The sequence below is a fragment of the Copadichromis virginalis genome, linkage group LG22 (assembly GCF_057382275.1).
Source record: "Copadichromis virginalis isolate Kocher_CV1m ecotype Utaka linkage group LG22, C_Virginalis_male_GT1.1, whole genome shotgun sequence".
Taxonomy (NCBI): domain Eukaryota; kingdom Metazoa; phylum Chordata; class Actinopteri; order Cichliformes; family Cichlidae; genus Copadichromis; species Copadichromis virginalis.
In genome coordinates this window covers 35960092-35985667 of record NC_140638.1, presented here as the reverse complement: position 1 = coordinate 35985667, position 25576 = coordinate 35960092, and the positions used below count along the sequence as shown (strand labels likewise).

The window sequence follows — 25576 nt, the reverse complement described above, 5'->3', positions numbered from 1 at the left end:
GTGCAGATCACCAGCAAAGTCCAAAAAAGGTTTTCCAGGCGAGACAAAAAATGCTGTTCTTACAGCCGTGTCCGCTTCCAGCACCGATTTTATTAAGAAGTCTAGAGAGGAGCGACTGCTGAGAGGCAGTGTGCAAAGCATCATGGGAAGAGAGTTTAAGAGCCAAATATTACTGAATGCGATTTTGCATAATACACAACTGGAAAATGAAAACAAAGATGACAAAAACATTTCAGGTAAACTTAAAACGCTCCACATTCAGGACATGATACAAATGCATGAGGGGGCGGGGGGGTGGGGGGTGTCATTTGTTTTTGTTTACGTTTGGAAAAATGGAAACGTGATGATTCATATTATTCATTCAGAAAGAATACAATCAAAGTTAAATCTGCAAAAGGGATTTTTCTTATTAAACAGAGTTCAACACCATCTAAAGAGTTGTCCTTTAACACATGAAGCACACAGACAGATGCTCTACACTTTCCGCTCCTCTGTTTAGTTGAAAAATGCTCTGAAAGGAAACTGAAAAGTAACTGTCCTTTAACTGTACGCTCAAACTAATTTCCAATTAAACATTCGTTCCATCCGCCATCAGTTCTGCCTTTTGGTCCAAAAGAATCATGAAAACTTCCTGTTTGACGCTAAGATGACCTTCAGGGTCATCCGTCACATGAAAACCAAAATAGTTCCAAACGCCAGATCTGAATGAGGGTGGGGGAGGTTCAATTTGCCATGTTGCAACGAGCTTAGCTTCTGTCTTGCTAACTTGCGCTGGGCTCAGTGGATCTGCGCTCGACAGTGCAGCCTAGGCGGAGTAGTCGAACGCAGATTCACTGAGCGCTCAACACAGACAGCATCGTCAGAAGGAAAGTTGATAAAATAAATTACAAAGTTTGTATTGTTCGATACATATGCGTACCGAACCGAAAGCACTGTATCGAACGGTTCAATATCGATACGAATATCGTTGCACTCCTAATATATATGTATATAGATTTTTTTTGATTAATTGAGTGAGCCAAAGCATGGCTGCTGTTTTCTGTTGTGTCCACAGTACCTACAGAAAGAAACATCTACCTTTAGTCAGATCTGTGAATTTGAAAGGATTTTGTATAAGTTTATACTCGAGTTTAACTAAACAACAACACTAAAGCTATTCTGTTATACCTGTATGTAAAAAACACACTGCACCCAAAATATTTCATAGTTCAGCAAAACTGATCAATCTAATAAACGTAAACCTGCTCCATCCTCCCTACTCTGGTATTTTAAAGAGTACTTACCAGAAATATTAAACAACCTAACTAACAGGGCTGCAAACTCCCAGCAAAAAGAAAAAATAGGGAACCACCCCCGCCCTCCACCTCATGATGCTTAATCAACTTTAATTTAATGCACATGTAAAAAAAAAATGCACAGAAATCAATTATTTTTCAAGAATAATTAAACAGATTCAACATCTTTCTTCAACAGAACTGCAGACTGCACAGATGGTTCCCAAAGGAAAAAGTACTACAGCTTACTAGGGTATATTAGACTTAACAGTTACTATATACAGTAATGGACTTCTATATATTTTACATCAGATTAAAACTTTGGGTGTCAGATTCAGATAATTATTTATTAGAAGCTCGACATTGTAAATGAGAATAAGAAAGAAAAGTATGTCTTTGTGCCCCTTTCCCTGTTAATGCCCTATCGGCCCCCCTGGCTAAACTTTGCTAGATCCGCCCCTGCACAGTTACGTCAGCTGTAGAAAAAGATCCTGGTGTAGAAAGTAATATTAAATACATTCTAACAACAGTCAAGCTTAAACGTGCTGCTGTTGTTCAGCCGCTGGTTTCCTCTTTCTGGCGCAAAAACAAAGAAGAGAGACGATCAGCTGATCATTGATCAGTTTCATGATTGAAGTAGCAGCAGGAGAGAGAGAGAGAGGCAGTCGCTCCATATATCGGTTGTTAAGCTTAACGCTGGAATGCTTTACAAACATTCAGAGATGAACTTACACACTTGCTTTACTTCTCTCTGGGATCACTTCCTCAGAGATGAAATGCCGGTTTGGTAGCGAGGCTACAAACACACAGCCGCTCTATCACGTGACCACACTGCTGCGACGTGCTACGGTTATGAGCAGAGTTACGCCGTGTAGTTTAGTGAGGTGCTTTTTTTGATATTTAATGTTTAAATATGTTTATATTGTCTATCCTGTAAAATAGTCAGATGTCTATTCATATTAATGTACAGAATTCACCTGCTTGCTGCTACTACTGCACATTCACCCAATGTATATACTACATATATATATATATATATATATATATATGCTGTCCTTGTGTGTTGGCCCTGCGACAGACTGGCGACCTGTCCAGGGTGGACCCCGCCTCTCTCCCTATGACAGCTGGGATAGGCTCCAGCGCCCCCCCGCGACCCGGAAAAGGATAAGCGGAAGCGAATGGATGGATATATTATATTCTTCTTTTTTTGTACATTTTTTAAATTTTTAATTTTTTTAAGACTTGTGGTGGTCTGCGAGCAGACGATGGTGATCTGAGGGGATGAAAAAAGGAAAGAAGTTCCATGTAGGTGTGTTAAACTGCAACAGTTTGAATATATTCAATGAATATTTCAACAACGTAGTGCACTCTTATACAAAACAACACCCACTTACCTGTAGCTTTATTACAAACATGTTTAAAGTGTAATTTTAAAAAGAACAAAGACCTCTTTCACTTGTAAGGTTGTATCAGTATCAGAGTGTAATGAAGTGATCTGGTCACAGGCGCACGGTGCACCAAACCAGGCTGGTATCCACGTCCCATAAATGCAACAGGCGTTTAGTGTGGGTAAGAATGATTGCAGTGAACTCACCATCAAATCTATAACACAATTACTTATGAAAGGAAAATCAATGTGTTGCCGTGGCAACGTCTGAACCTGACTGAAATGCTTTCATACAGAAAATGATTCCTGCAGACTTTATTTTTCACACATGGCTTTTGCTGGTTTCCTTCATTTCTATTAAAGAAATAATAATAATAATAGGTCATGTGATTATAATAGGTCATGTGTTGTTATCATCTGAGGTTTTTGATTTTAGGAGCTGCTAATGACCTGATGATTTGGATTACTTCCTGATATGTGAACAATGAACACACACACACACACACACACACACACACACACACACACACACACACACACACACACACACACACACACACACACACCTTATCACTTATTGAACAGCATTCTGTAAGGAGACACTTTAAGAGCCAAATGTGTTCTCATAGTTGCTGACACAGCATTTCATCTGTGCAGCAGTTCGGGGTCGACTTCTTCAGCTTTCAGTGGGTGACAGGGCTGCAGTGCTGTGGAACCACGGTGTTGGTATATGTGCAGAATGTGGTCAGCACTGTCTCAGGAAGGAAAGCTCCTTCTGAATATAATAATAATTATGGGATCTTTATAGGTTTGCTATGTGCACTTATGCAACCCTGTCACCTTTTAAGGACATTTCTTATCACTCCTTAAGCCCCAAGATGATTCCAAGCTACAGATCCTGCATAGCTGCTTAGACTCTATTAAAGCTTGGATGGCTGACAGCTTTCTCCGACAGAAGTTTGTGCTCCTGACAGATTTGTGTCTAAGGCAATAGAAACCTTTGGTCCCCTTGCATACGTCTGCTAAACCCTCTGTCTTCGGGTAACTTCACACTTTTACATTGATGCTCGTGTCAAATCTCTGCTTCACTCTTGTTTTTAAACCACTTAAGAAATATTGCCAAGTTAATCCCACAGTGTCACACTCTGAACTGTAAACTGTTATTGGTGCATATATTTCAACACTGTAATTCACTGTTCACTAGTCTAAGCCAAATGTCTCCAGCATGCTGCGGCGAGGCTTCTTCGTCCTCACATATCACTTTTAGAGCTCTGCATGGAAAAGAACCTGCACACATCTGAGTATGTGCTCAGCAGGTCCCTGGGTCATGTGATCAGGGCTGTGCATTACGCTGAAAATGAAGGAGTAACAGTGACCCCAGAATCTCTCCCTCTGTGGGCTCTCCCACACAGCTGAGAGTCAGCTTTTTAGACTTGTGTTCGACTGACCTTTGTTTTCAGGGTTCTGGTTAACCCTTTAAGACCTACCACAGAACCAAGTCCGCCAGAGCTTATATCATATTTTTACAGGCTGTGGAGCCATTTTTGGGAGCATTTCAAGTTGCTATACATCAATACAACTGTTATAGCCCAGATTTTAATAATATGTATGCATTAAGTCCATAGTAATTACATAAATTGCAAAAAAGTGCAATAAACTACCAAAAAATTGAAAATTGTTTTTGTTTTTTTAACACATATTTCTAGTTAGAGAAATTTAAGAGGCTTATCCCTCAAAACTGTAAATACAAAAAAGTTTCACAAAATAGTTTCCCACCACAGGAAATTTATTTTGAGTGTCTTCATAGTTCTATTTTTGAAATACACCAATTTTTATATACTGCAGGAAAAACGGAAATAAATATTATAGTGCAAATTTGCAAAAAAGCAGCATATGCATCAAAATAAACTATTTCCAGCAGTGCAATATGAGTCCTAAGCATCCCAGAAACGACACAGAAAGTCATAAAGTCAAAGATAACTTTTAAAAAGACCAGCATAGGCTCATAAGGCCCTGATGGTAAAAAACTACATTTCCACGAAAATTACGTCACTTCCGGTTTCGGGCAGGTAATGGCGGACATGCAAAAGTTCGCGCTGACGTCTATTCCAACGTAGGAAGTGTTACGAACAGCTGATGGATCGGCAAAGCGTGTTTCTGGAATATTATGTTTTTGTTGCTGCAAGTGCTTTTTATGCAGTTTTTGCAAAGCTTTATGTGGAAGGAAACCGTGACCGAGGACAAGCTGATGGCATCAGATGTAAGTACAACTCCTCCGGTTTCATATGCAAAACAAATTATTGCGCTAGCTCACGTGGCTGCAGAGCTACCGGGATTTAAAAATAGTTACACAAAATTGAGCATGCCCGCTCCGACCGGCTCTAAAGGGTTAAAGGTGCAAATAAAGCTTTACTTACTTATACATTTTGAACCTCTTTCCTCTTTATTATTATTGTTATTATTATTACAATAAGTGAATGTCCCACTTTTTGAAAGCAAACTCTAAATGAGCTGATGTTTAAACGTCTGAGTTCAGTTACTCTACGTGTTGTAACGTGATGTCTGCAGCTTCCCAACATCGGTGAAACTGAAACGACTGGGATATGATTTATTTTGAACTGAATCTACACAAAAATGTTCTTAAATCAAATAATTCCAGTTTTTGAAGCCCTTTCGAAGTTTTTCCTTAACAAATCCAAAGCTGCGCCATGCTGACAGAAGAAGGAAACAGCAGTGTAGAGAGGGAGGAGAAATATTACCATTTTGAATGGCCTCATCTTTCCAGCGGGGGGAGCATTTTTCTGCTGGCTCTAAAATAGATGGGAGAGGCACTTTAAAAAACACAAGCGACGTTGTCATAAAACAGCTGAGAGAGAGAGAAGCTAATGCTGCTCTGCTTCGTACATGAACTTAAAAGCTTTCAGAAGTTGTTCCAACAGAGCAGCAGGTTCATGTAAAAACTAAAACAGCATCTCAGATACCAAAGCAGTCGTTGTCCCCTTGGAGCTTACATGGTGAATGAAAGCTTAAGTTCATTTTGTCAGTGTGATAACATGTGAGTGTAAGTCTGTCGGCTATGTAGGGATGGCCAGGTCACTGAGGTCGCCCAGGCTGGTTAAATCCAATTCCAGCCCCGCTGACCTCACTGATGCCCAATTTGCTAGTTAAGTAAATAAATGCAGAGCTACATCCTGTCTTGGCTGTTTAATATAGGGCAGCATGGCTGCGTGCAGCGTCCTGCCATCTTCACATTTCTTTGCCTTTTTGATGCTTCGATTTGGCCGAATGAAGTGGTGCTGCTGTGTGTGTGAACAGGGATGAACCATGTTATAGAAATGAATGGTTAATATGTGTGTGTGTGGAAAAGAGCTGATTTTGCCATCAGGCTCAAGCTGAGACCTTTTCACAGTTTAACACTGATCACCTTGATTAAAACATTGTTATCACTCTAAGACAACGTGGACCTCTGGTGGTGAGGGCAGACTATCACTGTCCAACCAAAGTGTAGAGTGTGACATGCAGTGGTCGGGGTTTTGTACTGGTCACTGATCTCTGCCAACAAACACTGCATCAGTCCTGCTGCTCGAAGGGGCCTCCCTGCTACGAGTGTGAGCATCTTCTGTCAGTTACAGCTACCAGGTTAAAATGTTAGGTTATCTTTACAAGCTGATTATTGAGACCTGACCATGTTTTTAAAGCCAACAGCTACAGTCGAGGGAAAAACTGGCTGAGCAATCATTTAATAACAGGTCAGGAAATGGAAAAAGTGGATTATTTCTAAGACCAATACTGATATCTGGTGATTTCTTCTTCACTAGCATTTGTTATGTGCTTGTTTCTGTTTCTTTGCTATCGTAATATGAAAATGCAGTTTAAAAATAGGTTTTAGAAAAGTTGAGTTTCATGGTAACGCAGCAGCAGTTTTAACTGCAGCTATGATACGAATCAAGTTCCTATTGGTGCAAATTCATTTGTTGTACTTTCCAAATCCCTTCTTGTAAAAGGATGGTCATAATTCAAACACTTAAACTTATTATTAGGTCTCGACTCCCTTTTGCTTCCTCTCTGCTTCCACAGCTTGTAGCACCATCATGCAGTCTGTCCTGGATCTGCACATCGGACTCAACTCTGTCATACTGTACATGTTAAAGCAAATATTAGCTTAATGGAGTTGCACACTACTAATTTGATCCTGAACTGCAGTAAAAACTGATTTTTAAAGAACTGTTGAGGAGTTAATGGTTTATTATCTCAGTTGTTTAACACCAGGCTGAATGACTGACTGCTGTCAGATTATGTGCAGAAACTGTTGGGTGCCACAGCAAACCTCACACTTCATTTCTGACCTCGTTGCCGAGCAGCTGACAAATAAACTGTGAAGCAGAGGTCCTGATGTCAAACCGGCTCAGTGAGAAGTGGTGACACAAAGTCATTCTGCTGGTTACTGTGTAGCAAGTCACATATGTTTCTTTACTTCTGTTGTCTAACACAGTGTTCTGAAAGCACTCGGCGTTGGATTACTCGCGTTACAACAGTGCTAACCTGTGCGCTTGTACTTTGCTCAGTGTTGTTTCCCCGATCAGAATTAACCAGTAAAACAGAGTATTTGCTGTTTTTTTAGTTTTCACATCAACTTTCACACCAACTAAAAAATAGAGAATAATAAGACTTTTCTTTAGGTTCCATCATATTTGGAGTGAAGCTGGCAGTGTGAGCCTTACCTGACATACTGGTGGGGCTTCAAGGCAAAGACGTCATCCTCAGAGCCTCATCAGACCTCTGGGTTCCTACCTACCCAAACACAGAAACAAACGCTCAGTCATTCTTTATCTAACAGAGCAGCTTCACACACATCTCTGAACAGCGTCTTTTCCTCACAGCTCGTCATTTTAAAAACATAAAGTGTACAGGAGTGATCACCCAATGTTAGATTAAACGAAACTGCACAGGCTGCCAGCTCTCAGTTCTCGTCCTCTGTGCAGGATGACATCTAGTGGTTACATGCTCACGTTACGTCTCAGGGTCCAGGTATCATTTCTTTCCCTCTGAGGTTTTGTTAGTGTGCATCCAACACACAAACAACACACTGCACACACCAGGCGTTCAACTCTGCTGCAACGTCCTTGTTTCACTGTTTGTCAGCTAAAGGTTACTCTTAGTAGCAGTTCTTATTTGCACTGATGCTCCTTTGTGTAAAATAGGTGTTTATAATGCATGCAGCACTTAAAACAACTGCACTCATGCAACAACTTCATGTGCCAACAAAAATCATGTGACATCATCACAATCATGGTGTCCAACATAAGGCCCGGGGCCCAGAATTGGTTTGGCCAAGACTCCAATCCATCCTGCACGTTTCACAGCTTTCTGTGACGATAAAGACTCTGCCTGACTTTGCCGTCCACACGACACCACAGAAGAGAAAGACAAACACTGAGACGAGAGACAAGCTTTTGTTTTTCCATCATCTACTATAAAATGTATGTTTTTATTCTTGTGGTCTCACAGTTAATTAACAAAACTGGGGGATGAGCTAACTTTTACATCGTTATCATGTAAAGAAACTTAGATGTACTGCTATATTAAAATATCTCAGGGATTAAATGTTTTACACTGACAGGATGATTCATCCTTTGAGCTTTTAATGCTAGAATGACTCACAGGGTTGTGGTGAGAGGCTTAACAGCCAACGAGACCAACAAGGACGACCCACACAGAATGTTAACTTCACTATTTGGCTTTTAAAATTCAGATAATGTCTCTTGTCTTTTCACTGGGCGATACATCTGATGCTGAGTCTGATAAACAACTGTCAGTGCAGCGGTTTATTGAAAAATGAATAATAAATAAATGAATCAAAGCCACAGCAGCACATCCACAGTGCACAGTGCAGCACGCTATCTGGCTGTTACTGTACCTGACCAGGGTGCAGCTGAAACTGTAACTTGCTACAGTAAGACGAGAAAGCAGGAAGCTGAATGTCCTTGAGCAGCTGTCCTCAGGAGGCCACATATGCATCACACTTTCCTGTAGCTGAAGCCACAACAAGAGGACTCCACCTGATTGAGATTGGACTGATAAGAACATGGAGGGCCGCTCTCTGCTCACATAAGCACGTATCCTCTCACTGCACGCCGATCAAACCTCACGTACTGTCACTGTGCTACACCTGACACTTGCACAGCCGATAAAAAAGTGTCAGCATGAAATATCTTCAAGGTTAATAAAACGATTGGAGGATGCAAATATTATCATGAACAGGTCAGGATGCAGGCTTCAACACATTATAACTAAAAAGAAATGAATAAAAACTGAAGTCAAGCAGAGGTCAGATTAACACTCACTGAACACGTGTGTGGGTATTCCTGAGGACCATCTCAAAGGTCTGGATGCAAACAGGAATACCTGAGTGTTTGTTCCCTGGGTGGTAGGTGCCTGGAATCTGAGGTTACGTGTGGTGGTAACATCTTTTGGTCAGGCCCTGTATACAATCTGCACTTCAATTCATTATGTGCTTGAAACTAATAGGTTGTGTTAAGCAGCGGTCTCCATTAGAATGAGCATTAATGGTGGAGGGTTATGGTGTGATGTTGCTGTGTAAGTAACATCACACATTTTTTAAAAACACGATGCTGCACGAGGAAATGCATAGTCTTCATTCGACAGTCACATGTTCGGCACTCTTCAGAGGAAGCGTTTGAGACAACCTGATGCCATCAGACAGGAGGTCCACAGATGGTGAAAAGGATACAGAGTTGATACAGCTCAGTGCTCTTTATGACTTTCTATAATTACAATTTCTGCACATTACTGTCCCGACTTCCACTGCAGGCAGCATTAGCTGCATTAGCTGAGAGCAGAACAGCCTACTAGACACTTTTTCTACCTGCTTTTGAAAAGACAGAAGCACTGCTACCGGGATGGAGCGATGGTATTTCTCATATTTCTCTGCTTGAAGTACATGTGCAGGTACTGATTTTTACTCTTGAGTTTCCTGGAACAACTAAACTGAGGTCCTGAAAGAATCAACCTTTTGTCTTTTGCTTGATGAAAATGCACCAAGTTGTGACGATCATCAATTTAAACTGTAGCCTTTTGTTTCTCTGAGTGTCAGGTTGTGCACCAGGTTGTGTACAGAGTGCTACACAAACACCATAAATAAATGTGAAATTCTCTCATAGCTGTACTTTCATCAGATAACTGAAGTCAGAAAAGTAAAAACGCTCGGGTAGGGACACGACATGCTATACAAATGGCTTCAATACGTATGGTGGATTTAAAGATCGCATGTGTTGTGCTTCAGCTTGACTGGGCTGATGGAGACCAGGTTTGGGAAAATCCAGACCAAGACAGAATCACCCACAGTTAGGCCAATACAGTCGAACACAAAGATGAATGAAACTCAAATGATCACCAAAGTCATCGAGTTTCAGATGAAAGCAGCTTCTGTCTGTTGTAATCAGATTTGAGCCGCAGCTGCAGTCAAATCACAATCATGTGATCTCCGGTCACAAAGTGAAACCGTAGTCAGTGCATGCTGTCCTTTACAGATGTCACATCTTACAACTGCAAGCTCACTGAACTCTGTTTGCTTGGAAGCTAGGTTTATTCAAGGGTTTGCACTGCTTTGAGGCTGCGTTTTTCCTCCTGCGGATGACGACAGAGTCGTTTTCTGAAGACGACGGGTCTTGTTTACAATCCTAAATAAGCCTTTGTGAATATGTGTATATTTATCAGCTATAACAATCAGACCCTTACGAATTGATTAGAGCCTTAAAAACGTGATAAAATCGTAACTCCTGTGCTGTGGTATGGTTTCAGCATCAGTCCTTGTTTATGGAGAACCTTTGGTGAAGGTAAGTACTGCTGCTTTTCCACAATCTGAAGTCTGAATTAAGGATTCGATAGATTTCCATGAATTACTTTCAGTTTGGGTGTAACATGGAAGTGGACACCAAAAAGCCTCACACTGTGTGACTACTGATGGTGTTTATCTTATTCAACCTTATTACTGTTGGTGTTAAAAATAATTTCTTCTCCAAAATGTCCAGATAGACACACTAACAAACCAACACTACATCAGGTACCATCACTCTGAAATGCTGGTTCTTACTCTGAGCACTCAAAGCGTTTTACACAACTTGCACATTCACGTTTTTTTCTATGCTGCTTCCTATCTAACATTCACACTCCGATGGATGCATCGGAGAGCAACATGGTCATATTTGGCATGCAGACTGGAGCAGACTGGGATTGAACCACCAACCTTCCAGTTAGTAGGTGACCTGCTCGACCACCTGTCACTTACAGCCAGGCCACAGACACATCTGAGGCAACAACAGAGGGAAAACAGAGTGGCTATAAAGAACGAGATGTGACTTACATGTATGTGTTCAGAATCCTGAGGTAAGGCAGGAAACAGGAAATAGGCCTGTAATAGGGCACATGCTGTACACTTCCTCGCTGCTATCATCCAAGGACCAGATTAACTGATAGTTACTGACGAGTACTAAATGAGGCATTTCATTGTCCATTTTTATTTCCTTTATACTTTTATATAAAAGTTCAGCTGTCTGAACTTGTAACCTTGTTCTCTCAGCATTGAACTGGAGAATTGCAGATTTTAACTGCTGAGCATTTTAATTTCCCTTCATTATCTTCATTGTCTGTTATTAGTTAGTTTTCCTTATTTTCTTCCAGTGTAATTACCTTGTAAAACCTTTAGGCAGAGGGTAACGGATACGCAAGAGACACAAAATAAATGAAAAGCATGCTCGTGCATCACCGTGCTCCACTTTTAAACAAGTTTTCTATCTGTAATGTACCGTCACCACATGCGTCCTTCAAACCAGACCCAGCTGACAGAAACTGAAGCTGCATGAAAGTCTGGATCAAAGGTTTGCTGCACACACTTAAAGCCGTTGCAGTGGTGTTTAGCTAACAGAGCAGCACAAAATCATACAATGCATTTCCAGGTTTGCTTACATTAACATTCATGCCAACTTTTACAAGTGCTGAAATGTAAACATGCCATTACTGTCATAAGCACGGTCACTATCAAAGTGTAGTTTGGTCACACCTTAATTCATTTCCTTGTACTGTAGTCCAGCTAATTATTCTTTTGGCAAGTTCAGTAGCCCGGGTCTCGTTTTGGTTTGGTCAGTAGCTCCTTTTCTGTGTCTGAGTTGACTACCAGCACAAAAATCAATCAATCATCAAGTGTCCAAGTGCAGTAATTTATGACCACCGCTACATGTTTCTACTTGCAACTGTCCATCCATCTGTTATCTTCCACTTACCTGGAAAGTCTCCCAAGGGAAGTACTCAGGAAGCATCCTTACCAAACCCACCTATTAACACACAGGAGCAGCAGCTATACTCTAAGATCCCTCTGGATGTCTGAGCTCCTCACCCTATAACTTAAAAGTTTGCTCACTTACCAAGAAATGAACAGTCTCTAACTTTTAACGTAAGTTCAAACTGTATATCAACCAAAAATCCACAAAAAAATAATGATACCAAAGTCATAATTTGAGTATCATTACTACTTTTGGAGAAACCGTGTTGACAAGCACAGTGGTAAGACGTTTCTTGTAGTTGGTCTCTAGGTTTGCGAACATCTCAGCGAGAATCTGGCCCACTCCTCTTTATAGGAATGAAATCTTTCAGGTTTCTTGGCTGTCGCTTGGACACTTGAAGCTTCAGCTCTCTGCACCTACAGACCTGAGGTCTGGAGACTGGCTCGGCCACTCCGTCATGGCTTCTCTGAGTCATTTGAATATTCACTGGAAAGTTTAAGTTGGGCCTATACCTGAGCTTTCTTAGGCACATGACCTGGTGGATGCTGCAAGATTTCAATTCATTAAGGCGTAGTGTGTTATCAGTTTTTGGTTGTAGTCCCAACTGCCATCATTGGGATCACTGATCAGGCTCCACCCAAGCGGTTTCGGGCTGATCCCTGACCTTTCTCATCATCCTCACCCCATGAGGCAAGATTTTGTATGGAGTCAAACCAAAAGCAATTTAAAGTCTTTTTTTCTTGCATCTCTGTTGTCACAGTTGTCACTTTTTCACCAGGCTTCTTGCTTCTTGTGGTCTACAATGTTTTTCATTGACTTTCTGGTCTGGCCATGGAGGTGGGGAGGTTGGAATGGAAGAAATGAAGTCTGTGGACAGGTGTGCTTTATGAACACGGAGTATTTGTAATTGATTGATTGTAGTTGTTGGGTTATAGGACATCACTGAATTTTATTTCATTTCATTGAATAACATGCAACTGTAATGTGCTTTGTCTGCAATTTAGATTGATATTTTGACTCTCTCCATTACAGTGAAACAGTGACTCTCAAAGTGAATCTCGACCAGCGCTGCTACCAGGGAGCTTCTTAACTAACGCAGCGACCTCTGTCAGTGTGATAGATGTGGCTTCCCATGAGTTTTCAGGCTCTGCCTTCTCTATACTGGAAGTTTTGCCTCAGATCATCAAAGTCCTTTTTCCACTGCTAAACAATATCCCAAATCTGGGTCACCAGTTCTTCCCTCTGGCTGAGCACAGCTTGAGCCAAGCCCTGGTTTCCCTTCCTGAGTCCACGGAGAGCTTGCCAGAACAGGGCTCCCAAAAGTCCTCTTCTGTGACCTGCTCTGCTGACGTCCTTTTGGCCCTTTAATACTGTCGCTGCTTTCTTCAGCTTCAGCTTCGTCTAGCAGCCGCCCTGCCCTTTGATTTAACTCACTAGGCAGTGATCAAATAACAGGTCTGCTCTTATCAGATGATACAACAGCAAAGTCGATCATTGCCATGTACACTATGCACATCTTGTGCTTGAGCATGGTGTTTGTTATGGCCAACCCATGCCTAGCACAGAACTCAAGACTCTTCCTTCCATCATGCATCTCCAGGTCTCTGTCAAAGTGTTAAAGTCTCCCAGGAGAACTATGGAGACTCCAGGTGGAGCCTCTTCAAAGACCCACCAACACCCAAATAAGATGTCTGTGGGTGGTGCATCCACGGAATCACGTTTTGACATTTTCGAGCAACAACACAAACAAGAATTTCTCTCTTTTTTCCATGAATTGGCCCACTGGCATAGTCAGGGTGACTGAAGTTGTGAGAAATATATTTCTTTGATTTTATAGCAACTTCTGTTTTTTAAATTACCTTCTAATTATTCTGTTATAGGGCATCTCATTTTAACTTTTCTCATTTTAAGGGTTCACGCATAAAATATTTGAAATAAGCCTGGAAATAAAGGATTTAAAAAACGGTCCAACAATGAAGACCTCGTTGTTTGTTGTCACAGCCCATGTGGCCTCACTTGCTACTCGTGGCCTTATGTGAGAGTGAGAACACTTTCACACACAGCTCTCTCTTCACCACACCAGACCATTACAGTGTCCAATCTCGCCGTCATTTCCCATTTATCCTTTTCATACTTGTGAGCGTCCTCCAGATACTTGAACTCTTCTGCCTCGGACACCAACACGGAGATGGCACGGGGAATTTTTCTGTCTGAGGACGATGATCTCAAACGTGCTAATTCTCATTCTGGCCGCTACACACATCACCTGCATACATCAGACATGAGATCATATGGCCACGAAACACAACACCTTCAGCCTCAGGCTGCCCCGAGACAATCTGTCCACAAAAATTATGAACGTAATCGGTGAAACAATGTTAACAGAATTTTTAAATGTTAGAATATCTGTCACAGATAAAGTATAGGGGTGATAAAACAGTATTCCTGCATAAAATAATAATGGGAGCATAAACGACCAGTTATACTTGTTGTATATAAGAGCTTGGTCACCTGAGGTTCAAGTATAGTTTGCTGCTAACTGCTTCGGAGGCAGGATTGTCAGTTTTTACTCATTTTGATAGTAAAACAACCGTGTAGCTTTCACAGTTCAACCATAGTTCAACAGTTCATCTCTGCACTGAATTTGTGTCGCTTGACAATTTAAACTAATGCACAAAACAGACAAATAAATGATAATAAAAATGATAACTGTGGTTGTTTTGAAAAAGCCTTATCTAAAGCCAAATGTCAGCCCTGCCCAGTCTTCAGTTTACATCATGCATCATGAATCAGCACTTACAAGGAACAGTCAACAATAACCGTCATATTGACCAATATGCATGTTATTTGAACTGGCATTTAGATAAGAGTCCATCTTCATCGGACGGCCACTACGCCTGGAGCTCTAATACTTGATTTACAAAGCTGCAACACACAATGCGACGTGATACACGCTCATCATCATGGCAACCTGCATCACACAAGGGAGAGCAGATGGTGCTTTCATTAAAGAATTCAAGCTGACAGAAGAATCAGCTGAATGATCAAGTCTCCAGTGCACTTATCATATTACATTAAATTCTCTGTACACAGAGGCTGCCCACTGTGGTTTGTTATACTGCGTGCACCGTGAGTTGAGTAGGTCCGAATAATCTACTGGGAGCAATGGGACCAATAAGTCATGCTCAGCAGCAAGAACACACATCATGGATGACAGCTGGAGCTGCCAGTCACCTGCAGACCCATGAATGATATTTGGTGCCTAAAGTCATCATCAATAAATATTCCTATTTAAGTGAAACCTTTTTATTTTCACTTACTAATCTCCTCAGAGAGACACAACCCATCTGTTAGGCTTCATTTTTAATAGACAGACGTTGGCAGGCGTGGTTGTGGCACGGCTGCATTGGGAGCTGACGCACTGGAGCTGCATCGGTTCATCACGCCGACCTGCATAAATGGTACTTGGTCCTGAGTGTGGGGTTTATTGTTGATGCGAGTACGGCTGGCAGTGGGAGAGCTGCGGCCACTGTGTGTGTACAGCAACCGTGTGCGTAAATCGTGTGGCGAATAAAAGATGCTGGAAAGCATGGACATGTGGTCAGGTCTGCTGTGCATTCACTTAAGTGGTGCCGAAACCCAGGACAGGCAGCAACAGGAGCAGGCAGCGGTGTCACGCTGCAGGACCAGACCGAGCACCATATGGAGGTGATTAAGAATCTGGCAGCTCGGATCCAGTCCTGGCCGACACCACCCCACCAGCGTCCCCCGGTGGCGTGGGTGTGGAGGAGGTCCGGACTGTTCAGGCCCCCGTGCAGGCCCCCAGGGTGCGACCAGCCAAGGTGCAGCCTGCCTCAGCGACCATACCCACTCCTCAGGTGGGAGCGGCTGGGGCACGGCAGGTGCCTGCACCTTGGATTGACCACAACCACGCCCGCCACACAGTCATGTGTACAGCAGGTAAAACAGGTACTATACACGTCTTTAAGTTTCTAAGTAAATGCATTTCTAAAGGTGCCTCTGACCTGAAACTCTCACCAGATGCTGGTAACACGATGCACATGCATTGCTCAGGTGTGATTTCGGCCCATTCGGCCACATAAACAGTCCTATAAACCCCAAGCTTCAGTCCTTCCACAGAGTTTCAGTTGGAGTTGATTGGCTGGGCCATGCTTTATTTTCTTTCTGTAAAACCAGCTGAGCGTTCCCTTGGATGTGTTTGGGATCACTGAAATGCCCATCATTGTTTCAGCTTCATCATCCTGGCAGCAGATTTTTATCAAGATTGTCTCAGTACATTCTTCCATTAATCATCCCTTCATTTTTATTATTAATATACAATAATAATGGGTAGCTCAGGTGGCAGAGCAGGTCAGCCACTAATCATAAGATCGGTGGTTTGATCCCAGGTTGCCTCCTGGCTTCATGCCAAATATCCTTGGGCAAGACACTTCACCCGTTGCCTACTGGTGGTGGTCAGAGGGCCCGGTGGCGCCAGTGTCCGGCAGCCTCGCCTCTGTCAGTGCGCCCCAGGGTGGCTGTGGCTACGATGTAGCTGCCATCACCAGTGTGTGAATGTGTGAATGACTGAATGTGTGAAGCGCTATACAAATGCAGGCCATTTACCATTTTACCATAATATACATAATGACCAATGTTCCCTCTAAGCTGCGCGCGTGCGTAATTGCGCACTGCTGGTCTCTGTGTACAGAAAATCTGCGTTGCGCACACAAATTTTTTTTAACCTGAATTGAAATTAAAACTTTAACAATTTTTTATGAACAGCTGTGTGCAGGCAGGAATAGGACCCAAGGTGCCGACACTCGGAGGCAAAACTTGAACTCAAAACAGCTTTAATGCTAAACTCAAATGCAGCATAACTGGATATATCAAAATAAACTTACACCAGAAGACTGACAGAACACACAGCAAGATAAGGGTAGATCCCAACACGGACAAACTGAAACACAGGGCTTAAATACACAGAGGGAGCAATCAGGGAATGGGTAACAGGAGGGAAACACAGCTGGGGCAAATCAGGCCTGACGAGACAAAGGAAGCAAAACCAGATACATTAACATCAGACATGGACCTTCAAAATAAAACAGGAAACATAACACAGACTGGACTAAAGACATGCAGGCACTACAACAAAGGGAACAAAGACATGGGACCAGGGCAGACAGACACTGACTGGACACGAGGATATAGCAACTAAGGATTACACAGAGACATAAACCATAAGACAGAACTCTAACGAAGAAACCAAAGAATAGAAATGATAAATAATACAATAAACTCAAAACCCTGGGTCAACGACCCAGGCATCCTAACACAATTCTGTTTGCAGTGTGAGTCAGTGACTGGCTGCTCCCGTATGGGATCAGAACGATGCCACCTTATCCCAAAGTCCAGCCAATGATGCGATTCACATTCGTATATACGCAGCTAATCAACGTGGCTGACAGGCTATGACAGCGTCCTTATGTGCCGGTGTTTTAGCAAAGCGGCTGATGTGGAGTGAAGCCACGTTAATGACAACGTGTACAACCATTGGAGATGTGAGCAGGACAGACGGAACAACTGACGGACAAAGTGTGGACTTTATACCAGTTTTTAAATTGTGTTGATCGGCCGCGTAAAACCAGAGTTATGATAAAATATCTGCAATGTTTGTTTTTCTTCCTGAATACTGTCGTTGTTTATATTTACTGCAGGAAGAAACGGTAAAAACGGCGTTTTATAAGGAAAACGCTCGAAAGCCTGTGAGCAAAAACACCAAAACTCCCAGCCTTTCCTATTGGTGGAAAAATGTACCATGTGGACCAATCAAAGAATGATATGGCAACATGGCCTTTAGTTGTTTAGGACGGGGGAAGTTTTAGGAGTGACGGCGTGTTTGAGATGTGAGAGATTTGAGACGTTTAGCACAAATCTTGTGTAGTTAGTGTGTAGTTAGTGTATAGTTAGTGTGTAGTTAGTGTGTAGTCAGTGTGTAGTCAGTGTGTAGTTAGTGTGTAGTTAGTGTGTAGTCAGTGTGTAGTTAGTGTGTAGTTAGTGTGTAGTCAGTGTGTAGTCAGTGTGTAGTTAGTGTATAGTTAGTGTGTAGTTAGTGTGTAGTCAGTGTGTAGTCAGTGTGTAGTTAGTGTGTAGTTAGTGTGTAGTCAGTGTGTAGTTAGTGTGTAGTCAGTGTGTAGTCAGTGTGTAGTCAGTGTGTAGTCAGTGTGTAGTTAGTGTGTAGTTAGTGTGTAGTCAGTGTGTAGTCAGTGTGTAGTCAGTGTGTAGTGAGAGTGTAGTCAGTGTGTAGTTAGTGTGCAGTGAGTGTGTAGTCAGTGTGTAGTCAGTGTGTAGTCAGTGTGTAGTCAGTGTGTAGTTAGTGTGTAGTTAGTGTGTAGTCAGTGTGTAGTCAGTGTGTAGTCAGTGTGTAGTTAGTGTGTAGTCAGTGTGTAGTTAGTGTGTAGTGAGTGTGTAGTCAGTGTGTAGTCAGTGTGTAGTCAGTGTGTAGTTAGTGTGTAGTTAGTGTGTAGTGTAGTCAGTAGTGTTGTTGTGTGTCAGAACAATGAGGCGCCTGCTGAGTGTTACAGGTGTTACAGCAGTGACACATCTGCTGCTGTCAGGCCTGCAGGTATCAGGCTGATGTTCTCCTTCATCTCATAGTGGACAGAAATTATTTTTTGGAGCGGCACAAATAATTTGTGTGGCATCAGATTTGATGCAGAACAGCTGATTGTTCTGTAAATAGTTTGAAATGTTTGTTTAAAAAACACCTTGGCTGCATTTTTAGGTAAACAGCTGCAAAACACTTTGTTGTTTGCAAAACTCAGTTACTTTTTTGCAGAAGTAACTATATAATTAATATCCCAACATTGGTCATTATTTACTGTATTTTGCAGACAGAGTTACAGACTTTCTCCCAGACCACAGACTCAGAATACAGTCAGAGCTTTATTTAATAAAAGAAAGAAAGAAAGTTGTGTTTTCAAAATTGGAGTTGAAGTTATTTTTCCTTCCAATAGTGTTAACATGCTGCACAGGACAGGAACAAGATTTTTATCATTTTCATTGTAAGTGGGCTAAAGCAGTTAATTAAAAGTAGTCTAACATAAATGCTGTAATTTGATTACTTTAATAAACATGTAACTTGGATGGATCGGATGCTGGCGTGACCACAGTGCTCACGTCTGCTGTTGCTCACAGTGGTCCAAGGGGACGCTCAGGGAGTTTGTGTTCGCTCAGACACGTGAAACATTAGAGGGGACATTGATTATGACACGTGCCAGTGTCGCACGCTGAAGAACAGCCTCACACTATGATGTTCACACCTCCAAACGTCACTGTTGGTACGGTGTTTTGGGGATGAGAGCCTTTTGGCCTCCAACCACGGTGTGCATTACAGCATCCAAAGCGTTCGGTTTTGACCAGACTATATCCTCCCCGTATCTCACAGGCTTGTCTAAGTGCGATGGATCCTGCATGAGTGAGCGCATGTACAGGCCATGTTAGTTGAGTGCACAGCTCATCGTTTTCTTTAAAATAATTGCATCTGTCTTCCTGTTGGCCATCATGAGATGTTTCTTGTGTGACGTGTTGGTAATGACCATCAGTTGGGACTGAACCAGCCTTACTTTCTCATTTCTGCTGGTGTCATGACTGTCCTGCCTGTTTGCACCTCCCTTTCTTCACGTGTTCAATACTTTCCCCCTGTTTCATTTCTTATTATTATAAGTTAATTTATGGATTTGATTTCTTTGGATGGGTTGTTACCAACATTTCACATCAATAGCACCTTTACAAATATATAATACAAAAATATTTACTTAGAAAACTGTGTTCTATACTTACTGTACGTACTGTACTTACTGTTGTATTTCCTGCTTGCAATATACTGTACATCATGCTGGAATGGCCACAGCTTCAATTATATGGTTGCAGAAGTCTGTGACTGTAGCTGGTGGCTTTAGATAACTGTCCAAACAACTGCTGACTGAAATCTATGTTTCATTTAATTAGAGGATGTTAGATTAGTCACAGGCAGCTAGTGCAGGGAGATATTTACTGAACTTGTATTTGGGCAGTAGCATCTGACCCAAGGAAACTTGGAATGCAGACTGTTTTTTTTCTTTCTTTTTTTTTACTTACTTCCGAAAAGAAAGCCTCATTTCTGCTGTTCAATACTGAACAAATTTAAACTTTTTAAGATTATGCTGAATTGCAAAATGCTGTGTCTCTAAACCTCTGTAACTCTGTAACCCAGGCCAGGAAAACTGCCTTCATGTTGTTCTGTTTTATCCTCAGCTACTTCAGCACAGAGGCCTCTGCTGTGACGCTCACACCTCTGATAAAAGTCTCGCAAGTGTCAGCTTTCTTTTTATAGATATAAAAATATAGATATGTACTGATAAGTGATCAGAATTATAATATTTCTGACTGTCTGAGGCAAAATTTCCCCGAATCAAATCAAATCAAATCGGATCGATTCTTGAAATCAGTGAGGATACCCAGCCCTACTTTAGTGAGGAACGTAACTTTCAGGTCCCTTCTGATTTACATGAAATGTTATCTGACATAATTACCGTGAAGTACAGCCAGAGCTTAGTATCACAACCTGCTTCTTGATTAAAACCTTTTATTGATTTAATAAAAAGAAACTGGGTGACTATGATTTCACTCTTATTCCGTTTCATCACTGCAAATAATATCAGCATATTACTTATCCTATGAAATGTTTCAGTCATTAAATCCAAAATGCACTGTAACCATAACTTCATTAATTCAACTTACAGCTAATAATTTGCATTTATGAATCAGTGATATGGTAAAGCCCTTCATACAACATGCCTCATTCATCCATTCACACCCAACTTATACAAGAACCTTTCCCCCCCAGTTCTTCCTAACATTCACACTCTGATCAACGCGGCACAGAGTAACGGGACACTTGGACTGGAGCACGAACCTTTCGATAAGAAGCTGAGCTGCTCTGTCTCCTGAGCTACAGTAAGAATAAAAGAGAACAATCAGGAATCGCTCGTTTTTATATGTTTTCATATGTTTGATGGCAGTCTCCTCCTAACCTTAGCATCATTCTTTAATGTGCAATGTAGCACTGCAGCCTAGCACCCTGCTATGGTGAATAAAAGCTTACACAGGCTTGTCTAATTAGCAGGCTTGGTAGCACAGTAGCATAAACCACCGGACTTCCACCCAAACGAGTTAGCTGCAGCCTGCTATTTGTAGACACGTGTCTGTGATTTTGATTTTGAATCAAAATTACCTTCAGGTTGACAGATTTGTTCCACTTTACAGTATGGTTTCAGTTAAAATATGTCCTTTCACAACAACCAAGTATAAAATATTGATACAATTTCAGAGTCTGAAAAGAGACACTGAAGCAAATGTGCCCTAAACTCTTTTAAATGTCCATCAGGGACATCTGTGGTTGCAAAAAAGCCTTATTGTCCTGCAGACAGGAGAACAAAGCTCTGCGCCTTCACCTCACCAAATGTGATGAATCCATGTGCTCAGTCGCTGTTCGTGACATAAAGACACAGTGAGGGAAATAATTACTTGATCCCCTGGTGAACTTTAAAATTTGCTCATTAAAAAAACAAAACCAGTCTGTAGTTTTTAATGGTAATTTAGAGAGAGACAGACCATCAACACAAAGCAGACAGCCAGTATTTGATCTCCTGGCCAGAATTCTTGCTCCCATCGACTTGTTACAGTCAGTCAGTGACAGACACTCTTGATCTCAACTCATTCTGTGTCCACATAATGAATTTCTTCCATTCCAACCTCTCCACCTATCACAGACCAGAGAGCTGTCAAAGGACACCAGGGACAGGATTGTGAATGTGCACAATGCACCACTGGTATTTGGCAGCTTGTCTAAATGATTCAGAGGTGGCTTGGTAGAAAGCGCTACGGTCAGATGAAACCAAAATCAAGCTCTCTGCCACCGACTCAAGCGGATCCGCTTGGAGGACAGAAAATGCCAAGTATGACCCAAAGAACACAATCCTCATAGCCAAGCACAAGGGTGGAAATATGCTTTGGAGCTGCTTTTCTGCCAAGGATACAGGACAACCTCACCGCACCGAGGGGCCAGCGGACGGGGCCACGCGCTGTAACACTGGAGACGGGGAACGGACGGGTCGTCCAGCACGACAATGACCCAACACATGTCAACATCTGGTATGTAGAATAAAACTTTTCTAAATGATGGTCAGGAGAGAGGATCATCCAGGGCTGATGATTTGTGACAGAGGATCTACCTCGTGCTCATCACATCTGATCTCAAGACACCAAAGACTTTGTAAGGAGACTTTACAAGAACGTTTTTTGATGCTTCTTCTAAACGGTCTATGCGCTGACCGATGTTCTGGGCCCATTATAGCACCTGCAATAGTCATGTTGTGTGCAGTGATACCGCCACAGCTTTTGTCAAGCCTTTATTTTGTTGAATGAACTGCAGTGCTGACACAAGCATACCTGTCTATATTTCATGTCTTCATGAAGAATGCAGCTATCCATAGGACTATTATTATTATTAGGACTAGAACTATGTTTGCTTTTGTCATGGTGGAACCACAGTTAGTTCATTTATCGTTACATACGATCGGATTGGACTGTTAGTGGAGGACAAACGTTAGAAGAAGCAGAAGCAGGTAAACATGACAATATGTTTGACATCGAGTTCTTCAGCTGATGTATGTCCAATTTTATTTACCACGTACACACACACACACACACACACACACACACACACACACACACACGTACACACACACACACACACACACACACACACACACACACACACGTACACACACACACACACACACACACACACACACACACACACACACGTACACACGTACACACACGTACACACACACACACACACACACACACACGTACACACACACACACACACACACACGTACACACACACACACACACGTACACACACACACACACACACACACACGTACACACACACACACACGTACACACACACACACACACACACACACGTACACACACACACACACACACACACACACACACACACACACACACACACACACGCACACACACACACACACAGGCAACAAACAGAATAAACAGAGCCTGCTGTGGCACATAATGACTTAGGCTAAGATATAAACAAAGATTTGAGTTTAATTGTGTGTGTGTGTGTGTGTGTGTACATGTGTGTGTGTGTGTGTGTGTGTGTGTGTGTGTGTGTGTGTGTGTGTGTGTGTGTGTGTGTGTGTGTGTGGGATGCTGTGTATTGGCATTCTGCAAGCTGCAGGACTCTGACTGTGCAAAATGAAGCAACATGAAGGTCTTACCAAAATAAGTCAAGTCTGACTCGGGGCCGTGCTGAGGAGCTGCTGAGCTCCCCCAGAGAAACACCTACGAAAACACAAGGAAACACACACTGAGATTTGGGAGAGTAATGACAAACTAAGATGATAATCACAGTCTAGCTATGAAATCCCAGTAGGGTCCCAGTAAGGTTTTGAACATTGGAATGAAATATTTAACTAAAGCGTAGGTACAGTTGAAATCCAAACCTCACGCTGAAGCAGACACAAGGTGGGAAAGCTCTTCCCTTCTATAATTTGGATTTCCTTTTTGGACTGGCTGCCTTGCAATGGATCCATTTGTCTTTTTTCTCTGTGTGCAGCCTTGAAGTCAACAATGGCCATGAATATCATAGTGATGACAGCACAACATGTGCAGGGAAGCAGAAACAAATCATTTGTTAACTTCATGCTGAGATCACGGGGAAAGATGAAAGACGCCTACAGGAGAGAAGCTGGTCTGATGAGTGAGAGGAACACATTCAGTGCAGGGCAGTGGTGATCATCCCTCTCCAATGAAACACTAATCACTCGTAATCAGACTTACAGCTGATGTTGTGTCTGCAAACAGGAGTGTGTATGTGTGTTTTTCACATCTGCACTGGGAAACGTTGCTGCCACACTTTCATCTGACAGACAGTAATTGTTTTAATACTGCCGTCTATTCAAAACAACAGTGCACAGCCCTGATTAGTATGTAGTGTCTACAGATTTCATGCACATGCATTCATTCAGGTGCAGCTGAAACTGCAGCTCAGAGTCAGCTGCAGCTCTGTTGTGTTAGCTCACTGTTTGCTGCAATCACAGGTGACAACAATTTATTACAGCAAGTTATAAGGACAACTTTTTTTACCCAAGATGACAGCACACGCTGTTTTAGGCAGGTGTTATTTCTACAGTGTATACTGGCTTTACTTATGAAGGCTGTACAGTGTCTGTGTATGCACTTGTATTCATAAACAGTCTGAGAGGAAAGCAAAACAAAAACAGAGTCATGGGATGTACTGCATCTAGGACTGGGCGATATATCGAGTTTTTAAATATATTGATATATTTTTATACGAGATATAAGATCTGACAACATCGTTTATATCGATATAGTCTGTGTTACGTTATATTTATACTTGTGGAGTTGCAAGTTTGCCTCTCTTTCGCCCACTTTTGTCTCTGCGCAGCATTACTCTGACTCGCCCATCGCTTCACCTGCAGGCAGCACAAGACGGACACGGCAGCTGTCAAAGAGGAGCTGCTCGGTAAAAAGAAAACATTTGGAGATTATTATTTTAATGCTGGTAGCGTTAATCTGGTTAAAATGACGTTACCGGCATAACTGCATTAACACGGCAAATCTCTGTTACCGCGGATCGCCCCGTGCGTGGGGATGGACAGCAAGCTGACTGCGCTAACCGCGCTAACAGTTAGCGTCTTTTAGTTTACATTTTGACTGCACAGTTGTGAGCTCTTTGTTACGCACAAAAACAACATAGTTTTATTTTATTTATGCAGCATTATTATTTAATAAATGCTGATAATTTATTTTTTTTCATGCACATCTGCGCTGTATGTTAATAAAAGTGCCTGTGTGACATCTGGGACACAGCTTTGACTAAGAACTCTGTTTGTTCTTGCTTTATGGCTTAAAAAAATATCGAGATATATATCGTAGATCGCCATCCAGCTAAAGAATATTGAGATATGAATTTTGGGCCATATTGCCCAGTCCTAGCTGCAGCCTTAGCGTACTTTCCACTTTTATATACACTCAGCAAGTAAAAGTCTTAGTCCTGCTTTAGGATCATACTTCTAAATTAAGGCTTGTGGAACAAATTTTTAAAACTTGCTTGCAGCAAACATTAAAAGCAGGAATGAAGTTGGTCCTGGAAACCTGTTGCTTGACGATTGCTCATTAGTTGGTTAATTAGGAGAGCACAGGGAGGGGACAACACACAGTGTGGGAGAGAGGACATCGTTTAATGTAGTCGTGGTGCGTTCAGTGCATCACGGGAAGACGGACGAAACATATAATGAATTGATCGTTCAGAGTCACCTGACCACAAGGGAAGCAGTCTGATTATTGGCATTATTAGCAGTACTGTTAGTAGTATGACAGCTGTTACAATTATGGATATGTCTGTGGGAAGGCTGTGAATATAGATCTAATATATACCTGTTGGAGCTAGTGAAATGTAGGCCTCTGTCAGCCTGGCTGGAATAAATCAGAAACTCTGAGTACAGGCAGACGAA

At 42.0% G+C, this 25576-nt stretch overlaps 2 protein-coding genes across 3 annotated transcripts in view; one reads left to right on the top strand and one right to left on the bottom strand.

Moving 5' to 3' along the window:
• The window catches only part of thrb (thyroid hormone receptor beta), a 115116-nt gene that overhangs the window by 20942 nt on the left and 68598 nt on the right, over positions 1 to 25576 (bottom strand). For both annotated transcript variants that reach the window (XM_085445239.1, XM_085445240.1), the window contains exons 2-4: positions 23318 to 23381; positions 7383 to 7452; positions 5421 to 5471 (exon numbers count right to left, since the gene is read on the bottom strand). In XM_085445239.1, the coding sequence (XP_085301365.1) occupies positions 5421 to 5471; positions 7383 to 7389 (58 nt within the window). In that variant the 5' untranslated portion in view covers positions 7390 to 7452; positions 23318 to 23381. The remainder of the gene's footprint in view (positions 1 to 5420; positions 5472 to 7382; positions 7453 to 23317; positions 23382 to 25576) is intronic.
• The window catches only part of LOC146683801 (uncharacterized), a 246868-nt gene that overhangs the window by 203844 nt on the left and 17448 nt on the right, over positions 1 to 25576 (top strand). The gene's annotated exons all lie outside the window — the stretch shown is intronic.